The sequence below is a fragment of the Zosterops lateralis genome (assembly GCF_965231275.1).
Source record: "Zosterops lateralis genome assembly, chromosome: 11".
Taxonomy (NCBI): domain Eukaryota; kingdom Metazoa; phylum Chordata; class Aves; order Passeriformes; family Zosteropidae; genus Zosterops; species Zosterops lateralis.
The window spans coordinates 12,964,457-12,980,715 of NC_139771.1; the positions used below are offsets into that span (position 1 = coordinate 12,964,457).

General features: G+C 55.9%; 2 protein-coding genes across 5 annotated transcripts; one reads left to right on the forward strand and one right to left on the reverse strand.

Annotated features, from left to right (window-relative positions):
* Nucleotides 1-621: 621 nt before the first annotated feature.
* LOC310913644 (uncharacterized protein) lies at nucleotides 622-4,875 on the reverse strand. Of its 2 annotated transcripts, XR_014590854.1 has the most exons (6): nucleotides 4,706-4,875; nucleotides 4,246-4,631; nucleotides 3,500-3,660; nucleotides 2,958-3,090; nucleotides 2,095-2,231; nucleotides 1,504-1,941 (listed from the first exon to the last, which is right to left on the reverse strand). XR_014590854.1 is itself a non-coding variant. In XM_083869250.1 (5 exons), the coding sequence occupies exons 1-5, from the start codon at nucleotides 4,857-4,859 to the stop codon at nucleotides 1,289-1,291; spliced, it is 1,041 nt and encodes a 346-aa protein (XP_083725376.1). In that variant the 5' UTR covers nucleotides 4,860-4,875; the 3' UTR covers nucleotides 622-1,288. The 2 variants fall into 2 exon arrangements, 1 of the variants encoding a protein (XP_083725376.1); XM_083869250.1 differs by lacking the exons at nucleotides 1,504-1,941; nucleotides 2,095-2,231 and adding an exon at nucleotides 622-1,495.
* A 212-nt stretch (nucleotides 4,876-5,087) lies between these two features.
* Nucleotides 5,088-14,733, forward strand: CCDC71 (coiled-coil domain containing 71). Of its 3 annotated transcripts, none has more exons than XM_083869240.1 (2): nucleotides 5,088-5,143; nucleotides 7,510-14,733. In XM_083869240.1, exon 2 carries the CDS (start codon nucleotides 7,571-7,573, stop codon nucleotides 8,759-8,761), a length of 1,191 nt encoding a protein of 396 aa, XP_083725366.1. In that variant the 5' UTR covers nucleotides 5,088-5,143; nucleotides 7,510-7,570; the 3' UTR covers nucleotides 8,762-14,733. The 3 variants fall into 3 exon arrangements, with proteins under 3 accessions (XP_083725366.1, XP_083725365.1, XP_083725367.1); XM_083869239.1 differs by having other exon boundaries at nucleotides 5,129-5,143; nucleotides 6,860-14,733; XM_083869241.1 differs by lacking the exon at nucleotides 5,088-5,143 and adding an exon at nucleotides 5,201-7,088.
* Nucleotides 14,734-16,259: the final 1,526 nt, after the last annotated feature.

The window sequence follows — 16,259 nt, forward strand, 5'->3', positions numbered from 1 at the left end:
CCGCAGCCCCGGGGGCTCCGGCGCACTGCCCCGCAGCCGGCACCCACGGGGCTCCCGCCCACAGCTCGCAGGCACTGGCGACCCCAGGGCTCCCGCTGCGACGCCCGCGCCCCCGGCGCCCCCCGGACTCCCGCCCCCAACCCCGGACGGCCGCTACGCCGTGCCCGGACTGCCCGCTCTGCCCCGCACCGCCCCGCGCCGCCTCGCCGCCGGGAGCGGGACACAGGCAGGGACCGGGACCGGGACCAGAACCGCGCTCACCTCTCCGCTCGCTCCGCCGCTCGCTCCGCCGCTCCGCGCCTCCGCCCGCCTCGGGCCCGCCCGCTGCCGGTGGGGGCGGCGCCGCGTCCGCCCCGGCCCCCCTGCCGTGCCCCCTCCGCCCGGCCCTCCCGGTGCCACCGGCCCGCCGTGCCCCTGACGCGTTCACCTCGCCGGGAAGGAACTATCGCAGGGAGAGGGGATGGAGAGACCCTGGCTCTGCCCTCCCCTGCTGCACGCTGCCGGTGCCAGAGCCATACAGTGCTGGGCTTAAGGAGTTGGGGAACCCACCGTCCTACCCTGGACAGCACCCCTGTCCTGTCACCACTGCTGGGAGAGAACATGAGCTCAGCCCTGCTCTGAAAACGACCTTGCTGGGGTCTCTCAGCAGTGTCAGGAAAGGTGCACATGGGTCTCAAACCCTCCACCAACACTTTTGTCCCCACTTGGCTGAGCCAGGCAAATGAACGCGCTGAGAAAAGGCTCTTCCCACCCACCAGCACAGGCAGAGCCAAGGGCAGGCAGGAAACTCACACAGAAATGAGCTAAAAAGGTTTGCTTTTAAAAACAGACAGAAGTGACAAGGCATCTGCCAAGAACACCACACCACAAATGCCACCTGGGGATGCTGCTGATAACACTGCACTCATCCTGGCACCTGCTCTGTACCAGCCATCACTGCAGGACCGGGAAGGGAGGTGCAAACACTGTGAGGCTGCCTGCATCACAGCATGGTGGAAGGGACCTGCCTGGCAAATGCTGGGGGACAGTGAGCCCCAGCCCTCATGCAGAAGTGGGCACCATGGGCAATGCTGCCAAAGAACTGAAAAGCATTTCCTCCAAGAATCCCTTCATACAAGTTCCCAGGACACTTGTATTTGCTCATGGAAGCTCCTGATAGGACTGAACACCCACATTGCACATTGGAGAGGTAACAGCTTGAAGCAGGAGACTGCCTGGGATTTTGCCTGCATGCAGCAGGAAGCAGGTGGTGTCCCAGTTTGGAGCCCCTCAGCCCCATGAGGTGGTATCACTGTCCATCCCACTGCTGGCTTGTGGTGTCCTTCTCCATGCAGGCCAGGTAGTGGTCATAGTTCTCCTCACACCTCTTTACACAGCGCAGGAAATAGTCCTCATCAGCAATGGCCTCCAGCAGATTGGTTTGCACCAGGCAAATGTTGTACAGCTCCGAGGTGGACACACTCCTGGGACTGCTGCTGCCCTGCTCCGAGAACACCTGCAGGGAGAGCAGAGCCTGGCAGCAATACACACGCCCCACATGCTCTGTCCTCCCCTCAGCCAGACACCTCCATGCTGGCTTGGCTGTGTGTCGGGGGCAGAGGGCAGGCTGATCCTATCTCTACTGCAACAGAAGGTGAAGTTTCTTGAGATTTCCCCCTCTCCCAGAAAGTGCCTTTGACTCTGAACCAGCAAGTCACACATGTACCTGGTGCTCCCTTAAGGAAACAGGCCACACCATGCAGCTGGAAGAAAACAGCTCTGAGGAGCAGTTGACTCCAGGCAAATCCCTGCCAATAGAGCTGCCTCCTTTAGCTGCCACAGGACAGAACAGGGATTTCACCTTGTGATCTTCACCATGACCTGCTTAAAGCCACCTGGCAATCTGTTTCACTCCTAGTGCTGCTCTGTCACCATCACTGACAGGAGAACAGCCCTGCAGAGCTGCCGAGGGGATGCAAAAGGAGGGAAGAATGGCATTACACCTACTGATCCTGGCTACAGGACAGCAAGGTCCCAGCAGTGACAATGAGCCCTGCTGGGAAGATGCCTGGCTGACCTCCCACGTGGTCTGCTGATACCTTAACTGGATCCTACCTGTGTGATCCAGCGTGGGAGCAGCCTCAGGGCTGGCTGCATGGCTGCCATGAGATCAGCAGAGCAGCCTGACTGACCAGCTGTGCAGGCTACCAGTGCCAAAGGAGGAACTCCTTGATCAGACAAATAGCCTGAGGCTGAAACACAGCAAGTGGAGCAGTGTGAGCCATGCTCCAGCTGCTGCAGATCTGCATGCAGCAGCCATTGCAAAGGCTCCCCTCAACCAGACATGGCACAGACCAAAGCCTATTCCTAACAGGTCTGTCCAGCCAATAACAATTCCTGTCACCAGCTACAAATGTGTAAGCTGAGAGAGCTTGTATGGAAGGGAATATCCAATGAGCCTCCCACTGCTTGCCATTCCTGGGCTGCCTGGCAAACACTGCAGACAATTCACTGGCTGCAGTGTTTCCCCCCCTGCACTGTCTCCACATGGATGGAAACAGGCAGGAGTTGAGGATTACCTGTGGACCTGCAGCTCTTGTTTGAGCATTAACAGCTGTCTAACAGCCAGGCACAGTTGTCTGTATAAACATTTTGTTTCTCAGGTGTGCTCCCCACAAACACAGCCCTTTCATTCAGATGGGTGATGGGGCTGGCAGCCCTGATACCATTGCTGCTGCCTCCAGGCACAGGGCTGACTCAGTGGGGAGCAGAGGCAGCCAGCACCTGCTGTGCACTGCTGACTTCACCCATTCTGTGCATTGCTGCCACCGAGACTGGGGGCACAGGATGCAGTGACACCAGGGCTACGCCTTGACCCCCCTTTGGAGCCTCATGCAAAGGGGACAAAACATGTGTGACCTTGCCAGGGACACCCCTAGTGCAGGCTGCTGGTGCCAGAAGGGCCTTCAGCCACCTACCTGGGGGTGAACAATGGTGTCTCCATCGTCCAGCCGGATGTTGTCATCAATGAAGATGTGGTGAATGTCAGGATCATGGGGGTCTATCCACAGGGGCTTCCCACCCTGAGAAGAGAACTGATTTCTGGCCCACCTGAAACAGTAAGTGGGAAAAGGAACAGTCAGGGGAGGGAGAGAGTGACACCTTCCACGTAATGACAGACAGTACTACAGGCCCAGGGAACTGTACTACTCTGAGCCAGAGATGCAGGACGGAGAATGTCCTGTCCTGCTGCCCATGGCCTCGTAGAAATGAAGCATTTTGCATCAAGGTGACAAATCAGGGGGTCTTTGGAGAAAAGCAGGAGGTATACCAGGGGATGAGGACCTCAGGAAAGGTGTGAGAGTCCCATCAGGCTGCTCACAGGCAAAATGGGGAGTGCCTAAGTGATAGGGACCCCAACAACATAAAGGCTTTGAAACTAGGAGCTGTCCCAGAAACTAAGAGAATCAAAGGAAAGAAGATAATGCCCAATCCACTTCCTCGATGCCCTCTTTCTCACCAGTCAAAGTGGTCTTGGAAGCCTCCAATTCCCTCAAAGGAGCTGAAGTAGTTGTAAAGCTTTCTTCTGTCTTCCCGGGTGGCCAGACGCTCTGCTCCCCGTGTTAACACCACCTCTCGCTTGCTGCAGCGTATCTGGCCAGGGGTAAGGTCCACACGGAGCTGCAGGACCACAGAAAATGGAGAAGGAGAAGTTTCCAAAGCAGACAGGTTGTTTCACGCACTGGCAGAGACACCAAGCAACAGGGAGGTGTGAAAGTGTGGGAGGATGGTGCTGGGAAGATGACAAGAGGAGGCATGGAATACATCCAACCAAAAATCATCTCCTCCCCAGGGATGGAAAGGAATGACCTCCCAGCTACACACTGCCCCCATTTCATTCTCTGCTACCTGAAAACACTCCAAGGAATAACTAAAGAATCTTCTACAGCTCATTCCCAGCGCTCCTGCCCGGTGTGCTGCCAGTGGGGGGAGAGCACAGCTGCCATCAGCTCTGGGCCAGGGAGCCCTGCTCGGCTACAGCAGCTACAGACCATGCTCTGTCCAACACGGGACACCCCAAGAGGAAACCATTCCTAGGATCTGCACACACATGCTCCCCCACTGCAGACAACTTTATCCAGAGAACCCGATGCTTTTAAAAGCAGTCTGGCCAAGCAGTTGGAGAGCAGTCTGACGTGGGGGGCGCTCCGTGGGACCATCCGGCTGCCCGTCCCCATCACGACGGACCCTCAGGGCGCCACTCACCGCCACATCCCGCAGGGCGGGGAACTGGGGGTGCTGCCCGTCCAGAGCGCTGCTGACGGCCTGCAGGACGCGGGGCAGGTCGGTGCCGAAGGTCCTGAAGACAACGGCGAAGGCCCTGCCATCCCTGTGCAGCGTGTCCAGGAGGCGGAAGAAGGAGGGCAGGATGAGGTGGTAGCGTTTGCCGGGCTCCCCCGGCACCGACAAGGCGTCCTGCGGCCGGCCCGGCCACTCCAGCAGCCGCAGGTGGCGGGCGTGGAGGTCGCGGAAGCGCCGGCCCGGGCCGGCCTCGGTGAAGGCGGGGTCCCGGCCGTGGCGGCTGTAGTAGCTGAGGGCGCCGGGGCACGGGGCACGCAGGGACGGGCGGTCGCTCACCCACTCCCACTCGCCTACAAGAGAAGAACGCGCTCAGCCCCCGCCCCCGCCACACCGGGTCCCCCGTACCCCCGGCCCCGGCGCTCACCGGAGGCCCCGGCGCGGCCCCAGGTGACGGTGCTGAGGAAGGTGTTGAGCGCCGCCCGCGGGGCCTGCCCCGTCACCGTGTCCGCCACCACCACCGTGTTGTTGAGGTCCACGTGCAGAACCAGGCGCCGCCGCCGCCCGGCCCCGCCGCTCATCGCCCCGGCACCGACCCCGTTACCTGGTGACGGCGCCGCTTCCGCCCGCGCCGCTTCCGCCGCCGGCGCCCCCTGCCGGCTCGGGGCGGTCCTGGCCGCCGTTGCCATGGACACCGCGGGGCGGGGCGCGGGGCGGGACCAATGCGCTCCGTGCCTGGGGGCGGGGCCTCGGGCCGCGGGAAGGGACGGGAAGCGGAAACGGGCGGCGCTTCCGGCTCCCCGCGGGCGGCCATGTTGGAGCGGCGGGCGCGGCGCAGCGGCGGGCGCGGGTCTGGCGGCAGCCGGTAGGTTGGGGCCGGCGGGCCCGGGCCCCACGCCGGCTCCCGGGCGAGGGCGCTGCCGAGCCGCCCCCCGGGGCGGCCTTGCGGCGCCGGAGGCGGAGCCGTGGCGCCGAGGGCCCCGCCCCGGCCCCCGCCCCTTCGGTCCCGGGAGCCGGAGCGGGCCGAGCGCGGGTGCCGCACCCCCTGTCTGCACCAATCACCTCCCGTAGCCCTGCAGGGAGGCCCGGCCCAGGCGGGCTCCCCACCCCGGCGTCCCTCCGGCCGGCCGAGCCTCGGGGAGGGTGCCGCGGGAGCGGGGGACGGGCGCTCGGGAAGGGGCATTGCCGGCGCCCAGGGGCGGCCCAAAAGGAGAGGCTGAGCGAGGACCTGGCGGCTCCGCCGAGCCCTCCCTGGGACTGCGCACCGGCCTCCAGCTCTGCAGGCTGCCCCAGCCCCGCCTCTCGGCCCTGCCGGCTACCGCTTTCCCCTGCGGTGCACCCGGAGAGCCCTTTCCGTGCTCGGACCTCTAAACCCGTGTAGTATCGCCCTTCCGGTGCTGTGCTTGCACCGCGCCGGGAGTGCTGTGTTCCCGTAGCCCCCCGGCCACCAGTAGTGTGTCACACTGGGGAACCCGGTGTCGGGAGGACAGGCTGGCTGGGGGCGCGTCTGCTCGTGGCTCGGTTTCCTCCAGTACAGCTGGCACTGCACCAAACAGGACCAAGCGGATGGATGTTGCAAAGTCCTGTTCCCATTAAATGTAACAGCCAGAACACCCCTTCAGATGTCCCAGCTGCTCCTGGGCTTGCTGCATTCTGAAGATGATCCATTTTGCAGCCTGTTGAGCCTGTGTTGTTCTTGTGCTTCTTCGTTGGTCTCTGCCTCGCTCCCAGATCAAAATTAACATTACACCTTCTCTGGTTCTCCTGTGCCTGGCACTGCTTGGTCACTTTGGAGGGGGTGACTCTCACTGCTGGCTGGTGACGCTGGCTGGGACTCTGTGGGATCACTTCCCTGCTGCCTCCCCTCCTCTGTGGGAGATCCCCCGCCTGCCTCTGAACAACTGCATTATCCTCCTCCAAATCCCTCTTTGGCCATGACGTCTGCAGAGCACTTGACTGAGATTAGTCTGTCATGTGGAGGTTCTTACTCCCCCACTGACCTGTGCTTTCCCTTCTGTGGCTGCTCTTGGCTTGTGTCTCTTCCCTGCTTGTGCAGCTGGCGGCAGCACGGGCTCTGCTCCTGTTCTGTGGTGAGACCAGAGTTCTGGGGGGAACATGGGACACCAATAGTTCCTTGTTCTGTCTGCTCAGGCACTGACTTCCCCATCACAGTTTTCTTGCCTGTGCACTGCTCTCTCCAAGGCTGTCTCTGACACCTTCTGCATTTCCCTGATCAGGGTTTTTAATTATTATTTTGAGAGGTATCAATAAAGCTAAAGATTTTATGCCTTGTCAGTCTACCATTCAGCTGTGGAGCTGTGAGGCCACCAGGATCAGAGTTCTCCCGGGTGCATCCTAAAGTCCTGCCTGGACTGCCCTTCGCATTCTGCCTGGATTGCCCTTTAGTGTCTATTTTTTATTGAAAGCAATAATTGATGCTTTTATGCTGGGCAGGCAGCTGCGCAGTGCCCTGAGTGTGATCCCAGTGTTGTCCCTCAGGCCTTTGTACACTTGGCCCTGGTGATGTGTGTTTCCTTCATACCGCCCTGCTTGAATTTCCTGCTTCCTCCTCACTTGGCAGCAAGTGTCCTTGGATCAACACCAGTTTGCTGTGACAGCAAGTTGTGGACCGTTGTTCAAACAAGGGAACAGCAAGGAGCAGGGCTGCCTTGCCACAGCATTCAGCATCAATGAAGCACAACTGGAACAGCCCCCAGCCCTGCTGCCAGGTCTCCAGGAGGAAGCTGCAGCTTTGGCAGAGACTCAATCAATTTTTGAGCAGCATCAGTTAAGAAGCTGAGAAATTGAAGGTGGTGCTCGATGGTGCTGCTTGTGGTGTGTGCACAGGGAAAGGGTTCGATGAGGGTTCAGTTTTTCCCAGGGAAAATGAGATCTGTTTATCCAAAGCTGGGGTGGGTCAAACTGAAACTGGAAGCAAGCTACAGATTTTGCTGAGTTAATCGTTGGACTCCATCTTGGGGTGGATTGGATGGGATTTCCTGAAATTTTTGTTTAGGTTGGAGGATATTTTTGTGAGAGATGTTTTAGTTTTATTTCAGACATAAACAAGTGACAGGATTTTCTTGGTGATGCTTCTGTCTTGAGTTGAGCCCAGAATCTGACCCAGTGTTTGCGACCAGCCACACCTGGGCTTAATGGCTTCAGGTCCCGTATTAGAAACTTGGGTAATTTCAGTTGCTGTAAGCTAACTGTCTTCTTTCTCCTTTTGAGGTGTCAAAGGTTGTTTTTCCAGTAATTTGGACCTTTTTGAAGCACCTGCTTGCCTAATGCCATGAATATTGCAGTGAACAATGAGGAAGAAAAAGCTGTCCATTCCTGGTCAAGAATTTCCTCTGCAGGACAGAAAGTGCTGGAGGAAGCCCTCCGAGTCTTCAACCCGATGTCCAAGGACCTTTCGGACACAGAGACCCAGCTAGTGGCCTTCATCCAAAGCCTGAAGGAGGAGGGCTACCAGCCCACGATTCTGAGGAGTAAGGATGTGTACGGGTATAGCTCGTGCACGGCAGTCACACCGAGTCAGACGGGAGAAAACACACAGCACAGCTGTGCCAGCACCACTGAGCCCGCTCAGAGTCCAGCCAGGAACTCAGTGGCAAAAGTGGCCCCTTTGCCCACCAGCATTCCAGTGCGCTCTTTGAAAGAGCTCTCCAGTCAGCCAGTCTCCAAAGGGGATTCCACAAATCTCCTCTTGAGCTCCTTGAAGCAGACGGGATCTGGCACGTCCAAGGCGGCGGCAGTGGGCTTCCCTAGGAGCATGTATCCTGACGTGTACCCAGCTATGAGACTGTCAGTGGTTCTGGAAGCCTTGGTGCCACTGAAAACCGCAACGTCCCGTTTGGAGTCCAAGTACACGCAAAGGCGTCTTGGGATCTCTCCCTCAGACCTTAAACTCCTCAAGACTTCAAGTCCACCAAGGCAGTTTTCTTCAGGCAAGAGCACTAAAATAACTGAAGGCAAGGGGTACAAGCGTTCAGTTAAGAAAGCACCAGATTCTGCCACCTGCGCTTTAAACCTTCTGAAGGGACCAAAGGGTGGAGTGCTGCAGGAAAGCAACGCCTGCAAAGCCTCCGGAGTTCTCAACGGGAGAGTCACAGGCAGCTCGTCCCAGGACTGCACCACAGCACCACAGCCCAAGGCCTTGAAAATCAAAGATAAGGAAGCTCTGGTGGGAAAAACAGAGTGGAAGGATAGCAGCACTTACCAGGACAACACTGGGCAGAAGAAGAGAAGAGCTACAGAGGCAAAAGAAGCACCACAGAGGAAAAAAACAAATACCATTCCTGTCCGAAAGAAAACTCAACAGGCTCAGAGCACTTTGAACCTGCTGAAATTCCGGACCATCAAGGTGGGCAACTCTTCCTCTGATGATGAAGTGAGGAGGAGAGCACAGAAGATTCTTAGGGTCAACCTGTCCCCTGTGATCCAAATTCAACCTTTGTCCCATTCTCATAGTGTCCCCTGAGTTCCTTCACTTTGTCACTTTCTTTTGTAAGTAAGTAAATACAAGCCTGGCACCAGAGCGCAGAGAGGTTTAGGAGTGACTCTGTGTCTCTGATGCCAATATGCCCACTAACCTGCAGACAGAGCAGCCCATTCTCGTGCTGTTCCTGCCTGTCTGCCACTGCTGTGCAGAACTGGCTGCAGAAATCCAAACTCCTGTTTGGGAGTGCGGGATGGTGACTCTGGCCAGCATCGAGCTGAGCAGGCTGAAGAGCTCACTTCCCACCACGCTCCCTGAACATGGAAGGCTGTGCTCTTGTGCAGGGGAGGACACAGGACTTTATCATGACATTGATGCACTGTGATATTGCTCTTTTTCAAGCTGTACATTTACTGGTTTTATTTTGATCAAATTTTATAACTTTATTATCTATATATCTATATATCCATATACATGCATATGGCCCAGGAACTGTGGGACTTCCTCCATCCCTTTGGGATTTGGTTTGATAGCTTTTGTTCCTCTTTCCCTTCAGCTAGTCTTTTGTTGAAAGGTGCCAGGATTCCTCTGTGGTTCAGTGTTGTGACAGTCTGTCCTGGGCTCCCTTGAGCAGCTGAGATGCAGCAGCATCGTAGCCACTTGTTTGTCTCCAGAATGCCAAACAATTTTGAGAATTACCAGCTGGTAGTTTTAATCCTGTTTTTGGTATTACCTCTGCATAACAGTAGGGGAGTGTCACAGGGCTGCAAGTCTGTCTGACATCTTTAGGTGCCTCCTCCCTTTGTGGGTAGCAGAAGTTTTGAACTCATGGTAGGGATTTGCCTCTGAAGAGGATTCCTCCTCAGTACCCAGCATTACTCTGCTCTCCTATACCCCAGGTGCAGCTATGGATCAGGAACTGTGACTGTTAGAGCCAAAGGGCTGGAATTGTTAGCAGGAATTGTGTGGTGTCCTGACTACCATGTAACTGCTTTGCTGTTGCTGGGTGTTCCAGGAGCAGATTCCAGGTGCCGGTAGAGAAGACTGTTGGTTTTGGCTGGAGTTAAACCACGACAGAGATGCAGGCTATGTTTGAATGTATTAGCTACATCCTGCCAGTCCCAGAGCTCAGTGGGATACTTGAGCCTGAGTTAAAGCAGAAAAGCAAAAAATTTGGAAGGACATAAACCAGCACTTAAACACAGAGTTGTTTTCTGTGGTTTGTGGGGATGAGGCAGTAGGAGGGGAGATGGGCACCATGTTGTGCTGTGCTGTCAGGGATGTTGTGAGAAGGTGTGTGGCAGGTGTGAGAGCTCTGTGTGATGAGTGCAGGCTCTGCCATCCCCAGGAGGCACTGCAGAACCTCTGCAGATGGCTGCTGTCACCTCCCTGCACTGGGGGCACACTGTCGGACAGGAACTCTGTGCTCCACAGGGAGAGATGTACTAATCCCAGGAGAAACACCTCGTTGGAGCAGTTAGTGCTGCTGCTGTCACCTGGGAGGAACAACCTGGTGTCCTGGGGAAAGGAATAGGCATTGGGCTGGACATGGGCCTGGCTCCGTATACCGCTGTATGCTCAGATCTCTCTGGCAGCAGTTTAATACACACATTCTCTCACCAGCTCAGAATACCAGTTGTCTGACCTAGTAATCTCTGTGGACATTGGCTGAAGGGATGAGCTCCCCAGGGAAGTCCAACCTGAGTTGCTGTCAGAGATCATAACTTACAGTGTTTGAGACTGACCTGTGAATGCCACTGCTTGGCTGCCGAGGAGGAGGAGGAGGAAATATTTTCCTCTGCTTCTGTGTTTTAAAACGCCCTGGCAGAGAGTTCCCTGTCCTGACCTGATGTTGGATGAACAGGGGCTCTCCATCACTGTCAACTGGCCAAAAATTGCTTTGTTCCTTTTGTTCCCACTCCTTCAGACCTTTCTCATTCCCACGCTCTCAAATGCCAGGTCTTGGAAGTCCTGCACTGGTGTTTCTCTTTTGGGCTGTTTCCCGAGGAGGGCTCTGAACTCCTGCCTGCAGTATTGCTGTCAGGCTGCTCAGAAGCTTCCCCTGTTCCCAGACCCTTATAAGGGCACTGAGAGCTGTCTTTGGAGCCTCCTTATGCAGCACAGACTTCCCAGCTGAGCACTTGGCCTCCGCTGGGAAAAACAATGTGCATCAACAAGGCTGAATCCAGGTCGAGGCCGCTTTTCCTCCAGCCTGAGTGGGAAGCTGAGCACCTGAGGCCAACTTACCAGGCGACATCCCTCCTCATCACTGTGTGTCTTACCCCAGCTGCACTGCTGCCTGCCTCCCCACTCTTTTCCATCACCTCCTGTGTTTTGCAGCTTGGGTCTCTGCCAGTCAAGGAGTTGACTTGCACTGTTGCTTAACACATCCAGCACAGCATCCAGCCTTAGTGCTGCCATGCCTTTCCCAGCACTGAGCTGCATTCTCTGCATGTTTGGTGATGACAGTTTGCCCTGTGTCCTTCCCAGGCTACCAGCAAAAGGTTTTCTGCTCCACAGGGAGAGACAAGCTTTGGAAACCCTTCTGTGTCAGTGAGACTCCTGCCAGGGAAGTGAGCACTCCATAGGTGTGTGCTCAGGGACTTGCTCATCACTAGTTCCATTTCTGTCAGCTCTCCTGCACATCTCTAACACACCACAGGGCCCTGGGCAACAGGGCTATGCTGGACCTCCATTCTCTGCCCTCCTGTTGTCTCTTCTTCTTCTTGCAGGTGCTTCAGGAACTTGACTTAAAGGGTTGCAGGTTGTTATGGAGGGGTTTTACAGCCTCTGTGCCAATGCCAGCAGCTGCTGCCCATCAGCCAGTACTGGCAGAGGGGTCCCTCAGTCTGGCACAGGTTGGATCCACTGTCCTTTGACTCATGCCCAGGTGTGGATACTCCTGGTGACCTGGGCATGTAACACTGATGTGCACGAGCCTGCAGAGGGGCTCTGTGTGGATGCTGCTCTCTGCTGTTTAGGAAAGATGAAGGGTTTGATCAAACCAGAGCCACCTAAGACCTGATCTAACCAGAGGTCTCTCCCCCAGGTCCTTTCCATCCTGTGTTATTCTCTGGCAGCTGAGTAACACTTCCAGGGATCTGTGCAACAGTAACTAGCAGCGCCCATAGAAATGCATTGCCCAGAGCGCTGTGGTCTCTGCCGAGCATGTGGTATGCACCTTGTTCAGACCTGTTTCTGTATTAGTCACTTTGAATTCATCCAAGTGCCTAACCTGGCCTGTGTTGTTCTGGGCACTGTGACAGTTGAGAGCTTTGGAGACTCTCTTAGGAATGCTTTTAATGCATGGATTTGTGCCACTGTCTCTTCTAGAAAGGATTCGGCTAGCGGTCAAAGGGCTGTTCTTCCAACTGTTTTTTTGGAAATAATTTCTCCTTTTATTCAGCTGCCAAGAAGCAGTTTATGCTTCCCCTCCACCAGACAAGGTCCTTGAGCTTCCTGCATGCTTCAGACGTCCGTCAGCAAGGTCCATGGGGAGAGTAACTTGTCCAGCAGGCGGCTGAAGGGGAATCTGACATCAGATACCAGTTGAAATCACAATGTTAATTGGTAGAAATGTTCTGAAGCTCATGTCCACTGTGATCAGATTTTACCATCTGCCACTGCTTATGGTTGTAGAAGTTTCTCCTCAGCCTCTTCCCTGCAAGCCATGTAGTGTTGTCATGTTTTGAAAGCAAAACAAGTGAGAGGCTCCAAGTCAGAATCCCCCCCTTGCCTGGTGCTTCTTTGCATGGAGTTCAGCCAGTTGCCAGCTAAGAACATGGCAGGGGAGTTGGCAGCAGAACAGCACAGATGGGTGATGGCTGTGCATGTGGCTCCATAGTCCTGCTCCACAGCTGCCTGTGTTTTGCAGCCTGTCCTCCAGGCCCCCCTGGTACACCAGGAGCACTTCTTCACCCCAGCTCCAGCTGTGGCAAGAGGGGCTGGGAGCCTCTAGGTTTTGGAATTGAGCACAGAGTTTGTGCCCTTTTAATTGTGACTTGTGCTGCATTCATGGCCAGAACTTGGCAGCATGTGGGGGGTTCAGCCACCCCAGCAGTTCTTCCCCTTTGCATCCGAGTTCCCTGCCCTGTCTAGGAGCTGGGGCTTTGGCCATGGCTCAAGGGATCCCTGGGTATGGAGAGCAGGTTTGTCTCTCAGCTCCAGCTGGGCAGTGTGACTTGAGCTGGGCAGCTTCCCAGTCAGGAAGGCAGGTTTCCGTGGGAGGATCCCTTTTTTGGCCGTGGTTGGCAGGGTTGGTGCAGAGCTGTGGAGCACTGGCTGCTCAGTCAGGCTGGTTGATTTGTGTGGAAGTGACAGTTTCTTTTTCAGTCTTCAAAATAGCACTGGCCTCTTTGCTCCTGTGTCAGATGGGGATGGCCTTCCAGGAGCTAAGGTGGCCCATGGAGAGGACAGCAGTTTTGGGATATCTGGCACCTTCCTGACAATGCTGCAACCCTCAGCTTTGCCAGCTGGGTGGGCTAGTAAAACCTGTGGAGAGCACAGCAGGCCAGGATGCTCCTGAGCCCTCACATTCAGGTCTCTGCTAGAGACCACCATGCTAGGGTTTCCCTCTCCTTACAGCCTGTTCTGCCTGGAGCTGAGTGCTGTTAGGAAGGTGCCAGGTGCCTCAGAGGAATCTCGTTCCAGAAGACATGAGAGGCCAGCTTTTGTCACCAGGTCATCCCTGCGTGTGGCATGTAGCTTGTCTGTAAGTGTAACACTGCTGGAACTTGCAGGTTGGCCAGCAGCTGCTTCCAAGCCATGGTGCTGAGGCCAGATTGCTCCCTTTGCTTAGGAACACCAAGGAAATCTGGTGAAAAAGTGAGAAGCTGGGAGCAGGGAAAGCTAAAGATGCCAGCAGCACCTGGACAGCCAGCAGCCTGCAGCTTCTGTGTCTGCTGCAGGAGATGTGCAGAGGAGCCAAGGCTGTGGCATTCTGCAGCACTGTCTTCCTTCCACCCCTGCCTGGCCACAGAGCTTCCCCTGCCCTGCCTGGCAGCAGTACGTGGACACTGGTGCTGCAGGTGAGTGGGAGTCCTTTTGGAGCAGGCACCCCCCCAACCCTTCATTTCCATCCTTCATTTGACTCACAATCTGCTGCTCATGTGGCCTCTGAAATAGCTTCCCCAGGGAGTCCCTTAAAGGCCTTATTATCGTCTGGGACTCTCTCCTTATTGTCTTAATTAGCCCTTTCCGTTCCTGTGTTTCTGTGGCTACAGGCAGCCCCTGTAAGTGTCTGGTGATTTGTACAGACACAGTCAGGCGCATGGTGCTGTTTTAAAAGAAAAGGTGCTGCAAAGCTGCCCCCAGAAATACCTCCTCTTCCTGCCCCTGCTCTGCCACACTGCCCAGGCCTGGGTTGGGACAAAACAAATATCGGTGTTTGTTGATGGTAGGGAAGGCACCATATGATGCCCTCCTCCCTCCTGGGTTCCAATGCAGCACTCCTGAGGAGTAGCATTTCCTGAGCAGAGGCATGGCAGCTGCTCTGAGTGACACAGGGGCTCTGGGTGGGCACTGCCCAGGCAGAGCTTGCACTGCTCTCTGCCAGCAGCATCTCCATCAGAGCCGTCTCCGTGCCACAGCGTGACCGACCTGCTCCGGCTGAGACCGGCGCCACGGGCTCCACTGGCATTCCCTGGTGTTTGGGCATCCCAAGCAACAGCTGGGGAGCAGAAACTGCAACGTGCAGGAGGGCGAGTAACAAACTTTGTATGATGATTTTACAAATGACCATCTTGTTCTTGAGTGAACTTTTTACCGTTTCATTTGTTTGTGTAGAATGTTTCTGAAGTTCTAATAATATTTAATGTTAATATGAAGCTGGGCTGTTCCACACTCAATGTTGTATATTTTGGAATGGCATTGCTTAGTGAAAAGACAGTGTTAGTATTATTCCACTCTGTGGAAGGGAATGGGACAAAAAGCAGACTGTCTTTTTTCTTAAATTAAGTGAACTTTTTGTTATGAAGTCCTAGCAGGTGTCCAGCCCTTCAGTAAAATGGTGCTCAGAACCACCCAATGTGTCCAGCTTTTCTTTGGGCTATGATGGACTGCTCCTCCCTAGGCTCTTGCTCCTGACCTGTGTCAGCTCCATGGAATGGTGTCTCCCGTGTGCCCAGCTGCTGCGTGCTGCATAAGGCACACTCAGTTGCAGACCACACCCTCAGCTCTTCTCCCCAGTTCTCCCAGGGAAGTTTGGCATTACTCAAACTCCATTAAGGATTGCCTGGCTTGGGGAGCAAAATACCCTGGATGTGTGTCACTGGTGCTTGACTGGGATAAATCTGCATTCCTGGTTAGTTCCTAGAAAAATGCAGGGTGGCACTGTGCTGGCAAGGTGCTCTGTCAGCCTCAGCCTGCCTGCCCACCCTCCAGCTTCTCTCTGAATCTGCCCAGTCTACAGCCGGGACCCTCTGGCCGCTAATTCAACAGAAGCACCATTGTTCCACAGTTTGTGATCTGGATCCAGTTTGTGCCACAGGGCTGTCAGTGCACTGACCCAGCACTAATGGTGGTGGGACCGTGGCCCTGGGCAGACAGCAGCTCCGGTGCTGTGCTGGAGCTCATTCCTCGAGAAGGGAAGTGGTTAAGTAATTCTCTGCTCACTGAGGATGTTCGGGAAAGTGTTGGCTGCCTGCTGTGCACACGGAAGTCAGTCCAAGCAGGGCTGGCCAGGCGTGAGAGGCTGCCCCTGGAGCTCAAGGGCTCTGCGCTGCTGCAGTAGTGCCTTGAATCGCTGCTAAAAGGCGCTGGGGAAGCGAGGCTGTGGCGCCCGAGGAAGGGAGGGATGCTGGGCAGCGTTGAAACACTGCTGATAGAGGGCAGAGCTGCTGGCAGATCTCTGGCCGTGGAGTGCCCCAGAACAGGCCATCTGCCCGAGCAGACCCGGGCCATCCCCACACATTCAGCTTTGGGGCAGATAAGGGGATTGCAGCTTGGCATGGGAAATCAGAGCAGCCTTCAGGGTGCCTGGACATGGGCGCTCTCGTTCCTCAGATCCCACTGAGGATCCTTCCCTCCCACCTTTGCTTGGCTGTAACAGGCCAGAGATCCTGTTACAGTTGCCTTTATCTGGCCTCTCTGGATCTCCTCAGGGCAGGTAAAGTTTGCTTGGCAAGATCCCTTGACACAGACACACTGGCCAGTGCTACTGGCTCTTTGTCATCTCATCTCCTGCCAGCTCTCCCGGCTCAGAAGGTGGTGGTGGTGCCTGACTACCAGCCTACATGGCTGGAGCTTTGCTGGACACAGCCTAGCCCCTCCTCCAGGCTTCCAAGTCCCTTGCCTGGCTATGAGGAGTTGGTAGGGTACTGCCCACAGCATCTCTTGTACTGCTGAGGTGCCTGAGTGTCTCAGGGTGTCCCCGGGGGAGTGGGTTTTGGCATCTCTGTGGCCGAGAGCTGTTGCTTTGTCAGCCCGTGACCTTGCTTGGCGGCGAGCGGCCAGAGCGTGGCCTTGGCATGGGGAGCACACAGCTCCCCTTCCTTCCTTCAGCCTTGGCTAATAAAAGGCACTATCCCTGCGTGACAGTGAG

Coding starts and splice junctions, on each gene's coding strand:
- LOC310913644 (XM_083869250.1), bottom strand. CDS start 4,859: ATGAGCGGCGGGGCCGGGCGGCGGCGGCGCCTGGTTCTGCACGTGGAC. Junction 4,632..4,705: donor GGGCCGCGCCGGGGCCTCCG/GTGAGCGCCGGG, acceptor CTTCTCTTGTAG/GCGAGTGGGAGTGGGTGAGC. Junction 3,091..3,499: donor TTCCAAGACCACTTTGACTG/GTGAGAAAGAGG, acceptor TTACTGTTTCAG/GTGGGCCAGAAATCAGTTCT.
- CCDC71 (XM_083869240.1), top strand. CDS start 7,571: ATGAATATTGCAGTGAACAATGAGGAAGAAAAAGCTGTCCATTCCTGG.